Genomic DNA, 15,096 nt, shown 5'->3' on the forward strand with positions numbered 1-15,096 from the left:
ATTGGTAAAGAGAATCTCCTCATCTGGGAGTTTCCTAGACCAATGTAGTCATAGGTCCAGTCCCTCTCCCTATCTTTTTCCAGCTGTTTCTTCCAACATAAATCATACTTTTTTCCCTAAAAAAAAAAAAAAGAGGATAAACTGAAAGGTCTTTTTCTTTCTATAATTTAGCCTAAAGGACAAATGTTGCAAAGACATTTTTATTTGGGGAGAAAAACAGTGGATCTCAATCACAAAGGTCAGAAGAAAATTATTTTCGCTGTAAAGAAATTGGAATAACAAGACCAGGTGGAATGACTCTGTATCCCTGAATATGATTCATCTGCGGATTCCTCTAAGCTTCTCAGAGAGTTGGGGTTTTTGGTTTCATTTCACAAATAGAATGATGTGGTAGCAAATACTATTGACAGTTTTATCGAGAAGATAAGTGATGCATGAAAGGGTTAAGGAATCTTGCCTGGGCTGATTAGCCCTATCGGAACTTCTGTTCCAGACCTTGCTCAAATAACCACATCAGAGGGATAGCATCAGAGGTGCAGGCAGTTCTTTGATCCGGCTCTCCTTTACTGCTTGGCTGCCACCTTTTACCCATCTCCTCAGAATGGTACTTACTAATGGCTGACATTTACATAGTGCTCAAAAGCCGACTTCGAATTCATTTGATCCCCTCCACAACCCTGGGAAGTAGCTGCTTCTGGTATTAGCCCCATTTTACAGACGAAAGGACAACTACATCATATTACCTTTTCTTTGGGACAGAAAAATCCATTGCTGAAAATTTTACTACTTCAAGCAGCAGACCATCTTAGATATGCATGATCCCCATCCATTGCATACAGACAACCGAGGGAGATTCTAAGACCCCAGAGAGAATGGGCAAATGGAAGATGGGACTATTGGTACCCTCTAGTGTCAAATCTGTCACCGACTATCTTCAGAGAACTTAAGCCAACACTAACTCCTCCCTCCTGTCTCTTTCCTTCCCCACTCACATCTCCATTTGGAGAGGAATCTCCTGGAAGTCTGTACTTAGTATAACCACAAAACTAGCATCCTGTGCATACTTAATTTCCTCTGAAAGACCAGGAAGCATACCAGAATATTTGTGATCCTTCCAAGAATCAAGTTGAAGAAGTACCAGCTATGTTGTCTCTTCCAACAAACATGTAAGAAACTTGGACTTAAAAAAAAATACTCTCCTGCTGCTAACCCCTCTTTTTGAAGAAAATTTGTGAGGATTGAACAGGAATTGCATCCCATCCTTCAACTTTCATGCTCCCACAAGAAGCTCAGGGTCTACTCTAGCAGAAATCGATCAGTAATTGCTACCCAGATGAGGAAGACATTATGCTAGATTTGTTTTCTGAGTGGGTAGCACTTGGAGGAAAAAGATTTTTTTTCATGATTTTCAGTAAAGTAATCCTTCTCCAAGATAGCTTCCTAAATTACCTAACAGCATGTAAAACAATTATTTCCTATATACAAGAGATGAAAAAAGAATTAAGATGAAATTCCATACTGATATCTCCATTCCTCCCCTCCTTTCTTAGGAAATAAAATTCTACAACATCTCTATTTCTCACCACACTCCTTTCCTTAGGAAATCTTGCTCCAAAATATGTATTAAACTGCAGAGCAGATAACTTCCTATCTCTTTCTCCCAGGCCTAACTTAAGAGTGTCAGGGTAAGATTTTCTGAGTGAGGGAGGGAAAAAAAAACAGCTCTCACATTTTAAAAAATGACTAAACCAAGAAAAATACTGATGGGTGGGATAAAGGAGAGCCAACAATAGTGCTAAAACTCTCTCAAACAAATTTTCAAGAATCTTAGATGAAAAGTCCCTTTCCAATTCCATTACCAGGATTTCAACCATTAATCTCCCAAAGGTTGCAAACTTGTTTGTTAGCAGTTAACAACTCTAATATAACATAGACACTCCAGTCAATTTGCTTTAAGCAGACCTACTATGAAAGTCTAGAGGTACACAGATAAATCAGGGGATCTGCTTTAAAAGGATTTATTATTCTTTGTCTTAACTAGACTTGTCTAGAAAATTTGAACTGTGATGATATGCAGAACTTTTTAGGAACACATTTACGACTATGACTACCATGATGATTGTCTATTAAAGCATTCCTTTCTCTAGATAATATATATAATCCAACAGAAGAATTGTCATTTTGTGAGACTTTATCAGGCTCTCTCTGTTGCTACATTTAAAGCAAGAGTTCTTTATCAGCTTGTGTCATAGACCCCTTTGGCAATCTGATTGGGCAGTTTATGGATCCTTTCTCAGAAGAGTTTAAATGCATAAAATAAAAACATAGGATTACAAAGGAAACCAATCATATTGAAATATAGTTGTCAACATATTAAAAACTGTTCACAGAACCAATGTTAAAAACCCCTCTTATATGGGACAGATATCTATTCTCAAGTTTTTAGATCCCAGAGTGAATAAAATATTGTGGTTCTGGTGGAAGTCAGTGATCTTGAGACAGATGTCCCACTATTGTCCTCAGAGACAAATGTCAACAACCGGAACATTTTGCCTAAAGAAAGTGGTCCGTCCATCTTCTTTTCCCATCCCGCAATGTCATTGTCTTTTTAGAATCAGGCATCTTACTAAAGGAAATATATAGTACAGGATCCACTCACAGTCTTACTTTATTGCTGTTTGCATCAGAAACTCGTCTTGGTCTAACTCTGATAGCAGGACTGGTTTTGTGGTTTTTTTTTTTTTAAAGCAATCGGGGTTAAGTAACTTAACTTGCTCAAGGCTACACGGCCAGGTGTTTCTGGGTGGGTGCTAAGTGTCTGAGCCCGGGATTCGATCTCCAGGTCTTCTCAACACTGGAGCCGGTGCTCTTACTCGCTGTGCTACCTGGCCACCCCATGGTTTTGGGTTTTCAAAGGCCATGCTAGTGAAGCCCGAGCTCTGGCCCACCCTATATTACTAAGGTGGAAAAGCTTCAAGGACAGACCTGGTGACAGCCTGTATGTGTGTCTGTTATCCAAAGACAAGTCTAACTAATTTTGGAGATTCTAACCTCAGCATCAGTGAAGCCTTTGACATTTTAAAATACATGTGTCAGAAACAGAGGCTATATATATGGAGAATTAAGAAACAAGTTCCTCAGCATAGATTATTGTAGAGGAAAAAAAATGAATTCTTTCGCCTTTTCCTAAACAGCTTCTTTCTTTACCATATTCCTTCCTCTACTGAGAACTGGTGTTTGTTGTGAAAGCAAGAGGTAGTCAGAAACCCTGTCTTGTTTCTTTTCTCCCAGTTTCTGAAAATGAAGAGGATGCTCCTAAAGAAAGGAAAAGTTCAGCTCTGGTCTTTCTGAAATTTCAAAGGCTTGATACAAATGGAGGAATGTGGAAAAGAAAAAGATGAAATTTAAATATTTGTGGGTTTTAAAAAAAATCACCCAAGGTTGCATGCAGGTTCTTCTTGCTGTCAGCAGGTGGCAACATTGCCTATGAGTTGGAGACTATTTGCTATTCAAAATCTTAAATCTCAAAACAATTTCTTCCTGCCTTCCTCCTCCTCCTCTTCTCCTGAAGTCATCTTGGGGGTATCAGAGCTCATTGGGAAATCAGCTCCAGTGACTTCATAATTTCAAAAGGATAAAGATGACAATGAAGCTAATAAGAGCTTTTTTTGAATATCTTTTATTGTTTGGGTCACCTTAAAACTAAGCTATTTAGTTATTAGCACTGCAGATTGCAGTTCTAGAACTGGAAAGAACCTTGGAGGCCACTGAGCCTAGACCCCTCATTTTAGAGAGGTCAGTAAGGTCAGAGGCGGGATTTAGACCCAGGTGCTCTAATTCCACTTAGAGTCTTCAGGGCTCAAGAAGCAACCTCACACATATTTTTTAAGATGACCACATTCGGGGGTAGAGTTTAAGCAATTACATGAGAAAAATATGATTACATCTTCTAATGTTCACAGAACAGATCTTCTAAACTAAATTGCATAGTTATTTATATTTAATATATAATACAATGTATAATATTTCTAACTTTGGGAGGAAAAGGGGACAGTTGCCTTATCATAGAAAAACAGGAAATATACTTCCTGTAAGGCTAAGTCTCAAAAGTTGCTTTTAAGGAAAATTTCTGTATGAGGACAAGGGCTGACATACTCAAAAGGTTCACTTGAAGGTAGTATAGAAGATGAAGCCTGATAAGACTTTAAGAAATCTGTTATACTATGGAAAACTTCCAGCTTTGATACAGAAGTGAGTTCTCACAGATGGACTTAGTTCCTACTCTGGAAAATGGACATGAAAGGAAAAGGTAAGATTGACACAGATCTTGCAAAGAAGCCCTTTGACTGGAGAAACATCTGGAATCCAGGGTTGGGGTGATGGTGGGGAAAGACTTCAAGGCTGTTAACTTCTCTACTCCATAACTAGCCCCAGAGCTGAAGATGGTTTGGAGACCATATGATACCTAGACCCTCCTCGAATAATGGTAAGGCAGCTAGGTGGTACAGTGAATAGAGTTGAGAGAGATAATTAAATAACAAATTATTGTGGAGATCCAGGGTTTTATCCTCATTCTCTACTAGGTCAAGCCAGTCTCTGAAGGACGTTGTTGATGGATGAGATTGCCCAAATCCCCAGAGTACGTGCTTTTCTATCCTGGGTGGAAGACCCCATCCAACTAGAAAACCTTACAAAGAATTTAATCTAAGGCGAATTCTGGCCTATTGTGTTCCACACTGGTTGGCTAGGGTGAGGGGTAGATCTTTTGTCTAGAGTACCTGGAGCTGGGGGTAGTCTGGCTTGAGATAGTCTCCCTTTGTCCATGAGTGACATAATCAAAACCTCCCCTGGCCCCTCATTAGAATAGGTCCACCTCTCACAATTTTTATTCTTCTCATTAATTTTTTTTTTTTGCCTTTTGGAGGGCAATTGGGGTTAAGTAACTTGCCCAAGGTTACACGGCTAGTATTTTTTGTGTGGGTGTTAAGTGTCTTAGGCCGGAACCGAACTCAGGGTCCTCCTGACTCCAGGGCCAGTGCTTTACTCACTGCACCACCTAGCCACCCCTCTTCTCATTAATTATTAACCAATCAGTGTTGATTGCCCCTCTCACCCCTACTCTTCCAAGGGCATATAAACCTTGAGTGGGTTTCATGAGGGGTCTTTTGGCATTCAGTAGTGTCACTGACGACCCCTTTTATTAATTATCCATTAGCATGATTAATAAAATTATTAATTACCCACAGACTATGTCTCTCAAACTTTTTTATGGCATAGAGTGCTGGACTAAGTCATTGAAATGCTCCATGCCTCAGTTTCCCTATCTGTAAAATGGGAATAAGAGCATGTAGTACTCAGGACTAGGAGGCTCAAATGTAAAGTACTTTACAAAGTTTAAAGTGCAATATAAATGCTAGCTATTATTAATTGCCTAAAATAAAACAAAAAGGACTATGAAGGAAACCAATTAAAATGTTTTTGCTGCTGTTGTTTATTCTTACAATTATTAGAAAAAAATTTCAAAGACCCAGCTTAAGAACTTCTGCCTTAGGGAATATTTTCATCAAATCATGTTAATTTGTTGAGTTATGGTTTACTGGATTTTATTACTTGGGAATATAATAACATGAAGACTTTTTGGTGGGACAAGAAAGTAAATGCTTCTTGCTACTCAGTGTCTAGGTATAAAGACGATCATTCTTGATAATATTCCATAAAGGCCTTATGAAACTGAGAACAGAAGTTTCCTTGGGAAAATTTACAGGGACCTTACCTGAATATTGCATTTTTTGTGTGTCCACACTGAATGGATACAGATACAAGAAAGGCGATCTACATGGAGAAAGGAGGTTGAAGGATGGAAAGAGAACAAATATGTATTACCCTACTTAAAAAGGACTAGAGGAACATGATAAAATTAATTTGTTCACACATTTATTAGAAACCTAGGGGCAGCTAGGTGGCGCAGTGAATAGAGTCCTGGCCCTGGAGTCAGGAGGACCTGAGTTCAAATCTCAGACACTTAACACAAAAACTAGCTGTATGACCTTGGCCAAGTCACTTAACCCCAAGTGCCTTCCAAAAAAAACCAAAACAAAACCTATTATGTGCATTGTCTTAGGTGTTGGGGGGAGAGAATTTAGGGGAGAAGATGCAACCCCTGTCCACTTGGGCATCATTTAGTTGGAGTGATTAGATGTGCCCAAATGGGTCTGGGACTCATTGATTCTGGAGTTTCCTCAAACAGTTCAGATTGCAACTCATCCCTATCCCTCATGCCTGCTTATCCTGTATGTCTCTTGTCTGTGTCTTCCGTAAGTTTGCTATAGGGTCCATTCAACACACTAGAGGCCTTTTTTTGCTTTCTCCTGATTTTGCAAGGGTACCAATGGCTGTCCATTTGTCTGCCATCCCTTTACCTCATCATGTGACCAACCTACCTTCTCTCCTGCTCATTCATTTCCTTGATGATACCTTTTATTTCTGTTCCTAATTGAAGTTCTTCATTGCTCATATAATGCAGTCTCCCACCCATCCCTCTATTGCTCTCTGTATGATAATAATTTTTAATTCATTACAGTGTTATTCTATGTCAATGCCATTTAACCCTATTAATAAAATATTATTATTTTAAAAATTGGCCTTTTCTACCACAAGAAACTTAAGGTCATGATATAATTAGGAGAAATGTTTAAAATATTCCAGTGAGATAGAATAAGGATTAGTATAGAATGCTTAAATGAAGTGCCGTGTATATACTTACTAATAGATCATCATCTCTTTTCTTAAACTGGTCCTTCTTCCAATCTTCTCTGTTTCTGTTGAGGGCACTACTATCCTCCCAGTCATCCAGGTTCATAATTTTAGAAGTATCTTTGATGACCTAGTAGTAAACAAATATTTTTTTCCCCATTATACATGTGAGGATATTAAGGCACAGAGATCATCGTGAGGATCAAATGAAATCATGCAGGAAAAAAAAAAAACCACTCTACAAGTAGGAGGTATTGGCTAATATTACTTCACACCTGCGTCGTGCTTCCAAGCTGGCAAAGCATTTCACATGCATAATCTTGTTCCATACAACCACCTAATGAGGTGAGTGCTATTTTTACCTCCATTTTAAAGATAAAGGAGCTGAGGTTTCTCCAGAGTCACAAAACTAGCTAGTCCATTATCTGAAATAAACCTTTTAACTGCATATTTAACTGTTTGGCCATAATAACACTCTGCCCTAAACAGCAAAAATTAAAAACTATTTTTGTATCATTAACAGACAATTCCCTATCAGCAAAGGAGCTGTCCTACGAAGAGTCTACCTAGAACAATGACAACATGGGATCCACATTCAGCAGCACAGGGTCTTATGTTTAGTACTGATTATATATGTTGCTGATAACCCCATTGAGCCACATGAAGACAGAAATTCCTACTTCATGGAACTGTCTTCATTTCTGCCCCTAAACGTCAGACCCTTTAGCGTTAAACAAACCCCATGAACTAGGCTAGGAAAAACCTTAATGATGTAAGAATGCTAGGTACCGTTTCAAGCTTGACAGACCACTGGTGCCTCTTCCTTTCCCTCTCCCTCCTCTTTACTCCAGAAAAGTAGAAGTTATATAGATTAACAAAGAAGCACCAATAATCAGATTAGGTAATCTGACCCAGTTTGCTTCCTATTTTTTGATTGTTTTCCTTTGACCTCTGATGAGACTACTAGGTTTCAAGTGAGCTATGCATTTATCTGCCCTAAAATTAGATAATACCTTTAGAACTTGACTACATTTCAGCTGGCACCCTAGAGGTGAAGTTTTTATGTCATTACCAAGCCCCTGAGCCAATTCTTTTCCATTCCTTGGTAACATTTCTACTCTTGATATATCTAATAGCTGCATCTGCCAGAAACTCTCAGAGAGACTAAGTTGAGAATGACTTCCCACCCTGCCATTAGGGTCTGAAACAAGCCTGTTGATGTCAATCTGCCCCACACATACAGTCCAACTGCTTTTCTTCCTTTAAACCCTTGGTAATGGTTTTACTAAAACCCTTTTTTTCATGGAAAAAAATCCCAGCTGGATGTTTCAGGCCTGAACACAATGTATAAGTTTACAGGACCTTTTCCTTCACTTCAGAAAGCCTCTAATCAAGCCTCATGCATCTTTTATGTTGTGTATTGTCATTAGAAGAAAGAATAGAAGAATTAAAAAAAAACTTGGAGATTCAGGCCTCTATATATGCTGACCCCATGTAAACCCTGAATTATGAAAACTATTCTCTTCAAAAGAATCGTATGTATGGAGGCAGCATTTTTCTATTAACCTTTATGGGTCACCTGAAGGAAAGGTCGTTATCGTGTGAATATAGAAAAGAGGATATCTGGCAAGATTTAACTTAATCTTTACAAGTTTTCCAGGGTGAAAGGTCATGCTCCCACCCCTTGCCAGATATGCTTCCTCCCATAATATATTGAGCATATATCTATCAGACTCATTTCTTTTCCCAAGAACATAAAAAACATATATAGAGGATTACACTATAAAAAGTTAACAATTTACATGCTGGTCCTTTTTATGTGCATTCTTACTGAGATCTTTTCTGTATTTTGTAAAATTTTTTCTGTTTCACAATGGGGGTATTTATTAAGATTTGATGATATATCTTTTAATGCTGTAAAAACACCTTATTTTATATTCATAGTTTGGATTCTATAGAAGAGATATCCTTCCAATCAAAGTTATTTGGCCATGAATACTTTTAATGGATTTGTGATCTCAAAAGTTTCAGCACTCCAAGTGTATGTACTGCAATGTATCTGTGCCTTTACTTCTTGTACTTGTGTCTATGTGCTTATGTCTTCTTGTAAATTCTCTTCCCAACCTGCTGGAAGTGTTTCCCCAGATATTAACCTGGAATCCACAGACCCCATAAGTAGTTTGTAGATAGATTTCAGGCAGTTCATGAATTTAGGAAAATATTATATCTTTATTTTCACTAACCTCTAACTAAAATTTGGCATTTCCTTCAATTACAAATTTTTAATGCATATTATTCTGAGAAGGGGACTGTAGATTCCTCAGACTACCCTATGTTTCTGTGACACAAAAAAGGTTAAGAATTGCTCTGGATCTTTTGATATTTATAGACTAATGAAATATGTCTCCACTGATTATTCCCTTCTCCTTCTCAAGTTCCTTTTTGCTTTCCCAAGTATTGATCTTTCTGACAACATCCCTTATGTACTTCTCTGTAATTCTTCATAGGTAATATGTTGAAACCTGTTCATATCTCCAAGTAAGCAGTTTAGTGCAGTGGAAAAGGATATTAGGATAGCAGTCAGAGCACCTGGGTTCAAATCTAGGCTCTACTTTTTTTTTTTTGGCAGCCAGGTGGGTAGTAGATAGAGAGTGCCCCGCCCTGGAGTGAGGATAAATTCAAATTTGGTCTCAGACACTTACTAGCGATGTGACCCCGGGAAAGTCAGTCACTTAACCCTGTTTGCTGCCATTTTCTCATCTGTAAAATGAGCTGGAAAAGGAAATGGCAACCTCTTTTAGCATCTTTGCCAAGAAAACCTCAAATGGGGTCATGAAAAGTCAGACACGACTGAAAAACAACAACTTAGATCAACTTCTCTATTGGGGTACCTCAACAATAATTCTTGCAGATGTAAAGTAAATAATACTTGCAGATGTAAAGCATTGCTAGAAAAACACTGATATTAAAAAGAGAGGGAGAACTTTGTTTCAGGGAGAAGCTTGGAATCATTGGGGAAAAAAACTCCCTTTCCTAAAGACAATCGAGCCTTTTCTTCTCCTTTTATTTAGTTCTGATGCCAGTTCATTGTCCATCTATAGTACCTGTCAAAGATATAATAATAGACCATCTCTATGGGTTGTCCATCCAACTGCAAATCATAGTCTAAAAATCTTGTCTTCCAGTTGTGTCTGACTCTCCATGACCGTTTTTGAGGTTTTCTTGGCAAAGATACTGGAATGGTTGCCATTTCCTTCTCTGGCTCATTTTACAGATGAGAAACTAAGGCAAACGGGGTTAAGTGACTTTCTCAGGGTCACACAGCTAGTAAGTGTCTGAGGCCATATTTGAATTCAGGAAGATGAGTCTTCCTGACTCCAGGCCCAGCACTCTATTCTATCCACTGTGCCACCTAGCTGCCCAGTCAGAATAGTAGATATTTTTTAGGTTTTTTTTTTTATCTACTTGATGAAAAATTTACATACTCCATATGTTGTCCAAATACTATGGGGCCTCTTAAATGAGCTCCACAATTATTTTCAGAGGGTCCAGACTAAATCAAAATGCCAATTACTATTGTCCATCCTTATTCAAATGTAGTACCAAGGATTTAGAGTTGGAAGGAAGCTTGGAGGCCATTAAATCCACTCTACTCATTTTATGAATGAGGAAACTAAGACACAAGAGAAGTTAAGTGACTTGTTCAAGGTCAACAGTCAATAAGGGTCTGAGGCAGTATTTCAATCCAGGTCTTCCTGACTTCAAGCCTAGTGCCTTATCTAAGATACCATGCTATCTCACTTCTGATTGTTGCTGCTCCTTACTACTCAAGGCAAAAACGAGAAAAGATTGCCCCTGGTTCAAGATGTGAGCCTTAACTCACTCAAAAGCCGGGAGTCCAGTGGAGCTAGAGCCGCGGCACTGTTGGTAGCGACCTTCTGAATAAGAAGCCTCTTTTTACCAATGTAGGTTTGTGTCCTCTTTCAAACATAATGCTTCATTTAAAGAGTTGTCTAGAGTATTGAGAGATTAAATGATATATTGAGGATCATACAGCCAGTATGTATCAATGGCAGGACTCATACCCGGGTCTTCTCGACTCTGAGGTTAGTTCTCTATCCACTATGCCAAGCTACATCTCAGCAGCTCCATACCAATTTATTTACTTTTACCAGCCATCCAGAAGTTAAATTGGAATATATGCTCTTTGAGAATAAATATTATACTAAATACTCTATAATAAATACTTGCTGACTGATTAATTCAAAACAAATGAAGTAAGAATCTTCCCATGAGCATATGGGGTATATTCTCCCATAGATGGGAAGGTACACACCCATAGCACACAGGCAGCCAGAAGACATGCATGAAAGGGCACATGCCAGGAACCTGTGTGGCCAGGATACACACATGGATTGGGCAACTCACATCCATGATGCTGCAGAACTTTGAGTGTCTTCTGGTGATATTGTGCTGCTGTTCTCTGATGGGTAACACTAGGTGTCTTGTCTTTGGTGAGTGTGTTGGTTCCCCTTGGCCTCTTCACTGTTCTCATGTTTACCAAGCTTCATTCTGTTACCATCTTCTAGAATTCAGTCTTTTAGGGTCATCTTCTGGGTTCTCAGCTCCTATCTATTAAGGTCCAGTAAATTGAAAACCTCTTTGGCTTGTCAATTTCCTTCCTAAAATGTAGAACCCAGAATGGAACACAATTTTCCAGATGTGGTTTGACTAGCATAGAATGTACCAGGATGTTTGTCTCTCTAGTGCTACACAGAAACCTTCTCTTAATGCAAACTAGAATAGTATTACTTTTTTGGCTGTCATAGCTCACTGCTGACTTATACTGAACTTTCACTAAAAACCTTGGCCTTATATGTTGAACTTTTGTCTAATCATGTCACCATATAAGACCTTAACTGTATCCTTTTGGATATGAACAGTAAGTTTTCAAATAAAGAAATCAAAGCTATCTTAGTTATATGAAAAATGCTCTAAGTCACTATTGATCAGAGAAATGCAAATTAAAACGACTCTGAGGTACCACCTCATACCTATCAGAATGGCTAATATGCAGAAAAGGAAAATGATAAGTATTAGAGAGGATGTGGGAAAATTGCAACACTAATGTGCTGTTGGTGAAGTCGTGGAATGATCCAACCATTCTGGAGAGCAATTTGGAACCATGCCCAAAGGACATTCAACTGTGCATACCTTTTGATCTAGCAATACAGCTACTTGGTCTGTATCCCAAAGAGATCATAAAAAAGGGAAAAGGACCTACAGGTACAAAAATATTTATAGCATCTCTTTTTGTGGTGGCAAAGAATTGGAAATCGAGGGAACACCCATCAATTGGGGAATGGCTGGACAAGTTGTAGTATATGAATGTAATAAAATACTATTGTGCTATAAGAAATGAGGAGCAGGTAGATTTCAGAAAAATCTGGAAAGACATGAACTGGTACAGAGAGAAGTAAGTAGAACCAGGACAACACTGTGCAATTATTAGCAACATTGTGCAACAACCGACTATGAATGACTTAGCTCTTCTCAGCTACACAATGATCCAAGATAATTCCAAAGTACTCATGATAGAAAATGCTATCTACATTCAGAGAAAGAACAGATCGAGTCTGAATGCAGATTAAAACATACTATTTTCACTTTCTTTAGTTTTTCTGTGTTTTTTTCTTTTGTTCTGTTTCTTCTTTCACAACATGACTAATATGGAAATACATTTTACATAATTGCACATATATAACCTATATCAAATTGCTTATAGTCTTAGGGAAGGGCAAGAGGTGGGAAGAGAGGGAGAAAGAAAATTTGGAACTCAATATTTTTTAATATTGTTAAAAATTGTCTTTACATGTAATTGGAAAAAATAAAATATTTCAAAAGAAAAAAGTATTCCTTTGTTTCATATTACTTGATCTCTTATATTGTGTTTCCCTTCTGCAATGTGCTATCTCCCCTAGTTTTACATTACCTGCAAAGCTGATAAGTATGTCATCTTTGCCTTTATCCAAGGCATTGACAAAAAAGTCAAACAGCTCAGATCTCTAGGGCAAAGATCTCCTTGAAAGCTAACAGCAAATCACTAATGACTATTCTTTGGGTCCAACTGTTCAACCAGTTGAATGTTACTTAATTGTACCATTGTCTAAATCTCTCCAACTTGTTCACAAAAATATCAGGAGAAAGCAGTTAAAAGCTTCCTGAAATTTAGGTAAACTATAACTAATACTCTCCTATATCTACCATTCTAGTAAACATGGTTAGCTCAGCATGACCCTGTTCTCAATGAAGTCATACCACCTTTTTGTGATGACTGCTTTCTTTTCTAGATGTTCATTAGTCATTCCTTTAATGATACTTTTAAGAATTTCCCCTCAGGAATCAAAGATCACTGATTTGTTGTTTGTAGACCCTACAATTTTCTTCTTTTTTTTAAAATTAGGACAATATCTGTTTTTCTGCAATCTTGCAGTATTGATCCTATTCCTTCACAATCCTTCAAAGATCATATTTTCTAGTTCTTTCAGTTCCTGGTGACCATACTCTTTCACTATTTCCTTTTTTATCTTGAATATTAACTCTTGTTAATGCCTTTTTTTTACCTTTTTTTTTTTTTTTTTTTTTGGAGGGGGGAAGGCAAGGCATTTGGGGTTAAGTGACTTGCCCAAGGTCACACAGCTAGTAAGTGTTAAGTGTCTGTGTGTGGATTTATTCGAACTCAGGTCCTCCTGCCTCCAGGGTGGTTTATTCACTGTGCGTCATAGCTGCCCCCACCAAGTAGTACTTCTTTATTATCTTTTTTTGGGGGGGGGAGGAGGCAGGAGGCTCTGTTCTTTCCAGTGCAGACATTATTCTGTTAGGCAAAGAAAAGAGAAGAAACATAAAAGCTAAGCAACTTTGCTTTCTCTATGTCATCCATTATCTTGCTCTATCCACTTTAAGCAGTGGTTCTACCCCTTCTTTAATCTTCCTCTTTAATACAGCTTAAATCATTTTTTGTTGTTTTTGTCTTAGTTTCTCACCAACCTTAGTTTACTCTGAGATTTAGTGACCTTGATAGGATATTTTATCCATTATCCCTTATCTCTCCTGGTTTCCATCTTCTATACATGTCTATTAAGAAAAATCCAAATTGTTCAGTTACTATTTAGTTTATCCACATCAGTCTAGTTAGATGATTCCCCTTTTCCTTCAGCAGGGGAATTGTTTTTCTGAGAGTCTTAATTTCATTCTTCAGAGCTATTCAGCCTCCTCTTCTGACTTGCACTTTAGAATTTCAGGTCATGAGATCCTACTTATTTTTCTTCTGAAGCCTTTGAGATCTGCTCTCCCAAAATCAAGGGTGCATTTGTAAGACTATTTCTGGATTCCTTCTCCTTTGCTTATTACAAATTCTAATATGGAGTAGTCATTCCTCTGAAAGATTCCTGTCATTTTCACCTCAGCAACCAGTTCCCCCTTGTTAATGAGAATCAGATGTAGAGAAGAATTTCCCCTTCATTATTTCTTTACCTTTTGAAGGATGAAATTATTTAAAAGCATGTAAGGAAATTATTTTTCCTGATTTACATGGAGAAGAAACTTTAGTGGATTTCAAGAGAACTGGAATCCCCTCCTTCATTACTATATCATACCTTCATCTAGCATTGTGAGCCTTTTTGCAAACTCATCTATTTCCTCTTTCTGTGCAGATGGTCTGTTACCTCCTCCAATAACATTACTTCTGTTTCTGCCTCCTTTGATTTCTCAGCTAAATTCTCTTCACTTTGTTTCCACGCTCCTGGACTGCTTCACATCACTACATATTCTTAAGATACAATGTTACTTCACCTTTTACCTACCCTTTTCCTTTTGAATAGGGTATACCCTTTCAGAATTGTAGTGTAATTATGGGCCTCATCTTCTCAAGTTTCAGTAATATTTATACATATGTATAAACACATCACAGAAATCTATAAATTTATGTATATGTGTGCATATATGCATACTCATATACACATGTGTGCATATTGCATGCATGCATTGTATGTGTGTATGGGAAGAGGGTGAGAGAGAAAGAGAGAGAGATTTGTCTCCATGCATATATGGTCTTCAATTTATGCTGTTCATTCCCTAATACTTTGTCAGAAACTAGAGGTTTTGTTCTTGAATTTTAGTCTTAGGAATTTCTGGGTAGATCAACTGCTATTCTTGCTACATTGTAGCTATTGTCCCTGGTATCTAGGGTGGTGAATATAGGAAAGTAGCTTTCCCCCCATTATTTACTATTCAGATTAAAGTCTTTTTGATTTTATATATATATATATATATATATATATATAT

At 37.8% G+C, this 15,096-nt stretch overlaps 1 protein-coding gene across 2 annotated transcripts in view; it reads right to left on the reverse strand.

Annotated features, from left to right (window-relative positions):
• The window catches only part of WNT5B (Wnt family member 5B), a 147,127-nt gene that overhangs the window by 68,792 nt on the left and 63,239 nt on the right, over nucleotides 1-15,096 (reverse strand). For both annotated transcript variants that reach the window (XM_069094330.1, XM_069094331.1), the window contains one exon: nucleotides 6,764-6,883. In XM_069094330.1, the coding sequence (XP_068950431.1) occupies nucleotides 6,764-6,883 (120 nt within the window). The remainder of the gene's footprint in view (nucleotides 1-6,763; nucleotides 6,884-15,096) is intronic.

Source organism: Petaurus breviceps, unplaced genomic scaffold, assembly GCF_028583685.1.
Source record: "Petaurus breviceps papuanus isolate PSGF00001 unplaced genomic scaffold, PetGlider_PUasm1.0 216, whole genome shotgun sequence".
Lineage (NCBI taxonomy): Eukaryota > Metazoa > Chordata > Mammalia > Diprotodontia > Petauridae > Petaurus > Petaurus breviceps.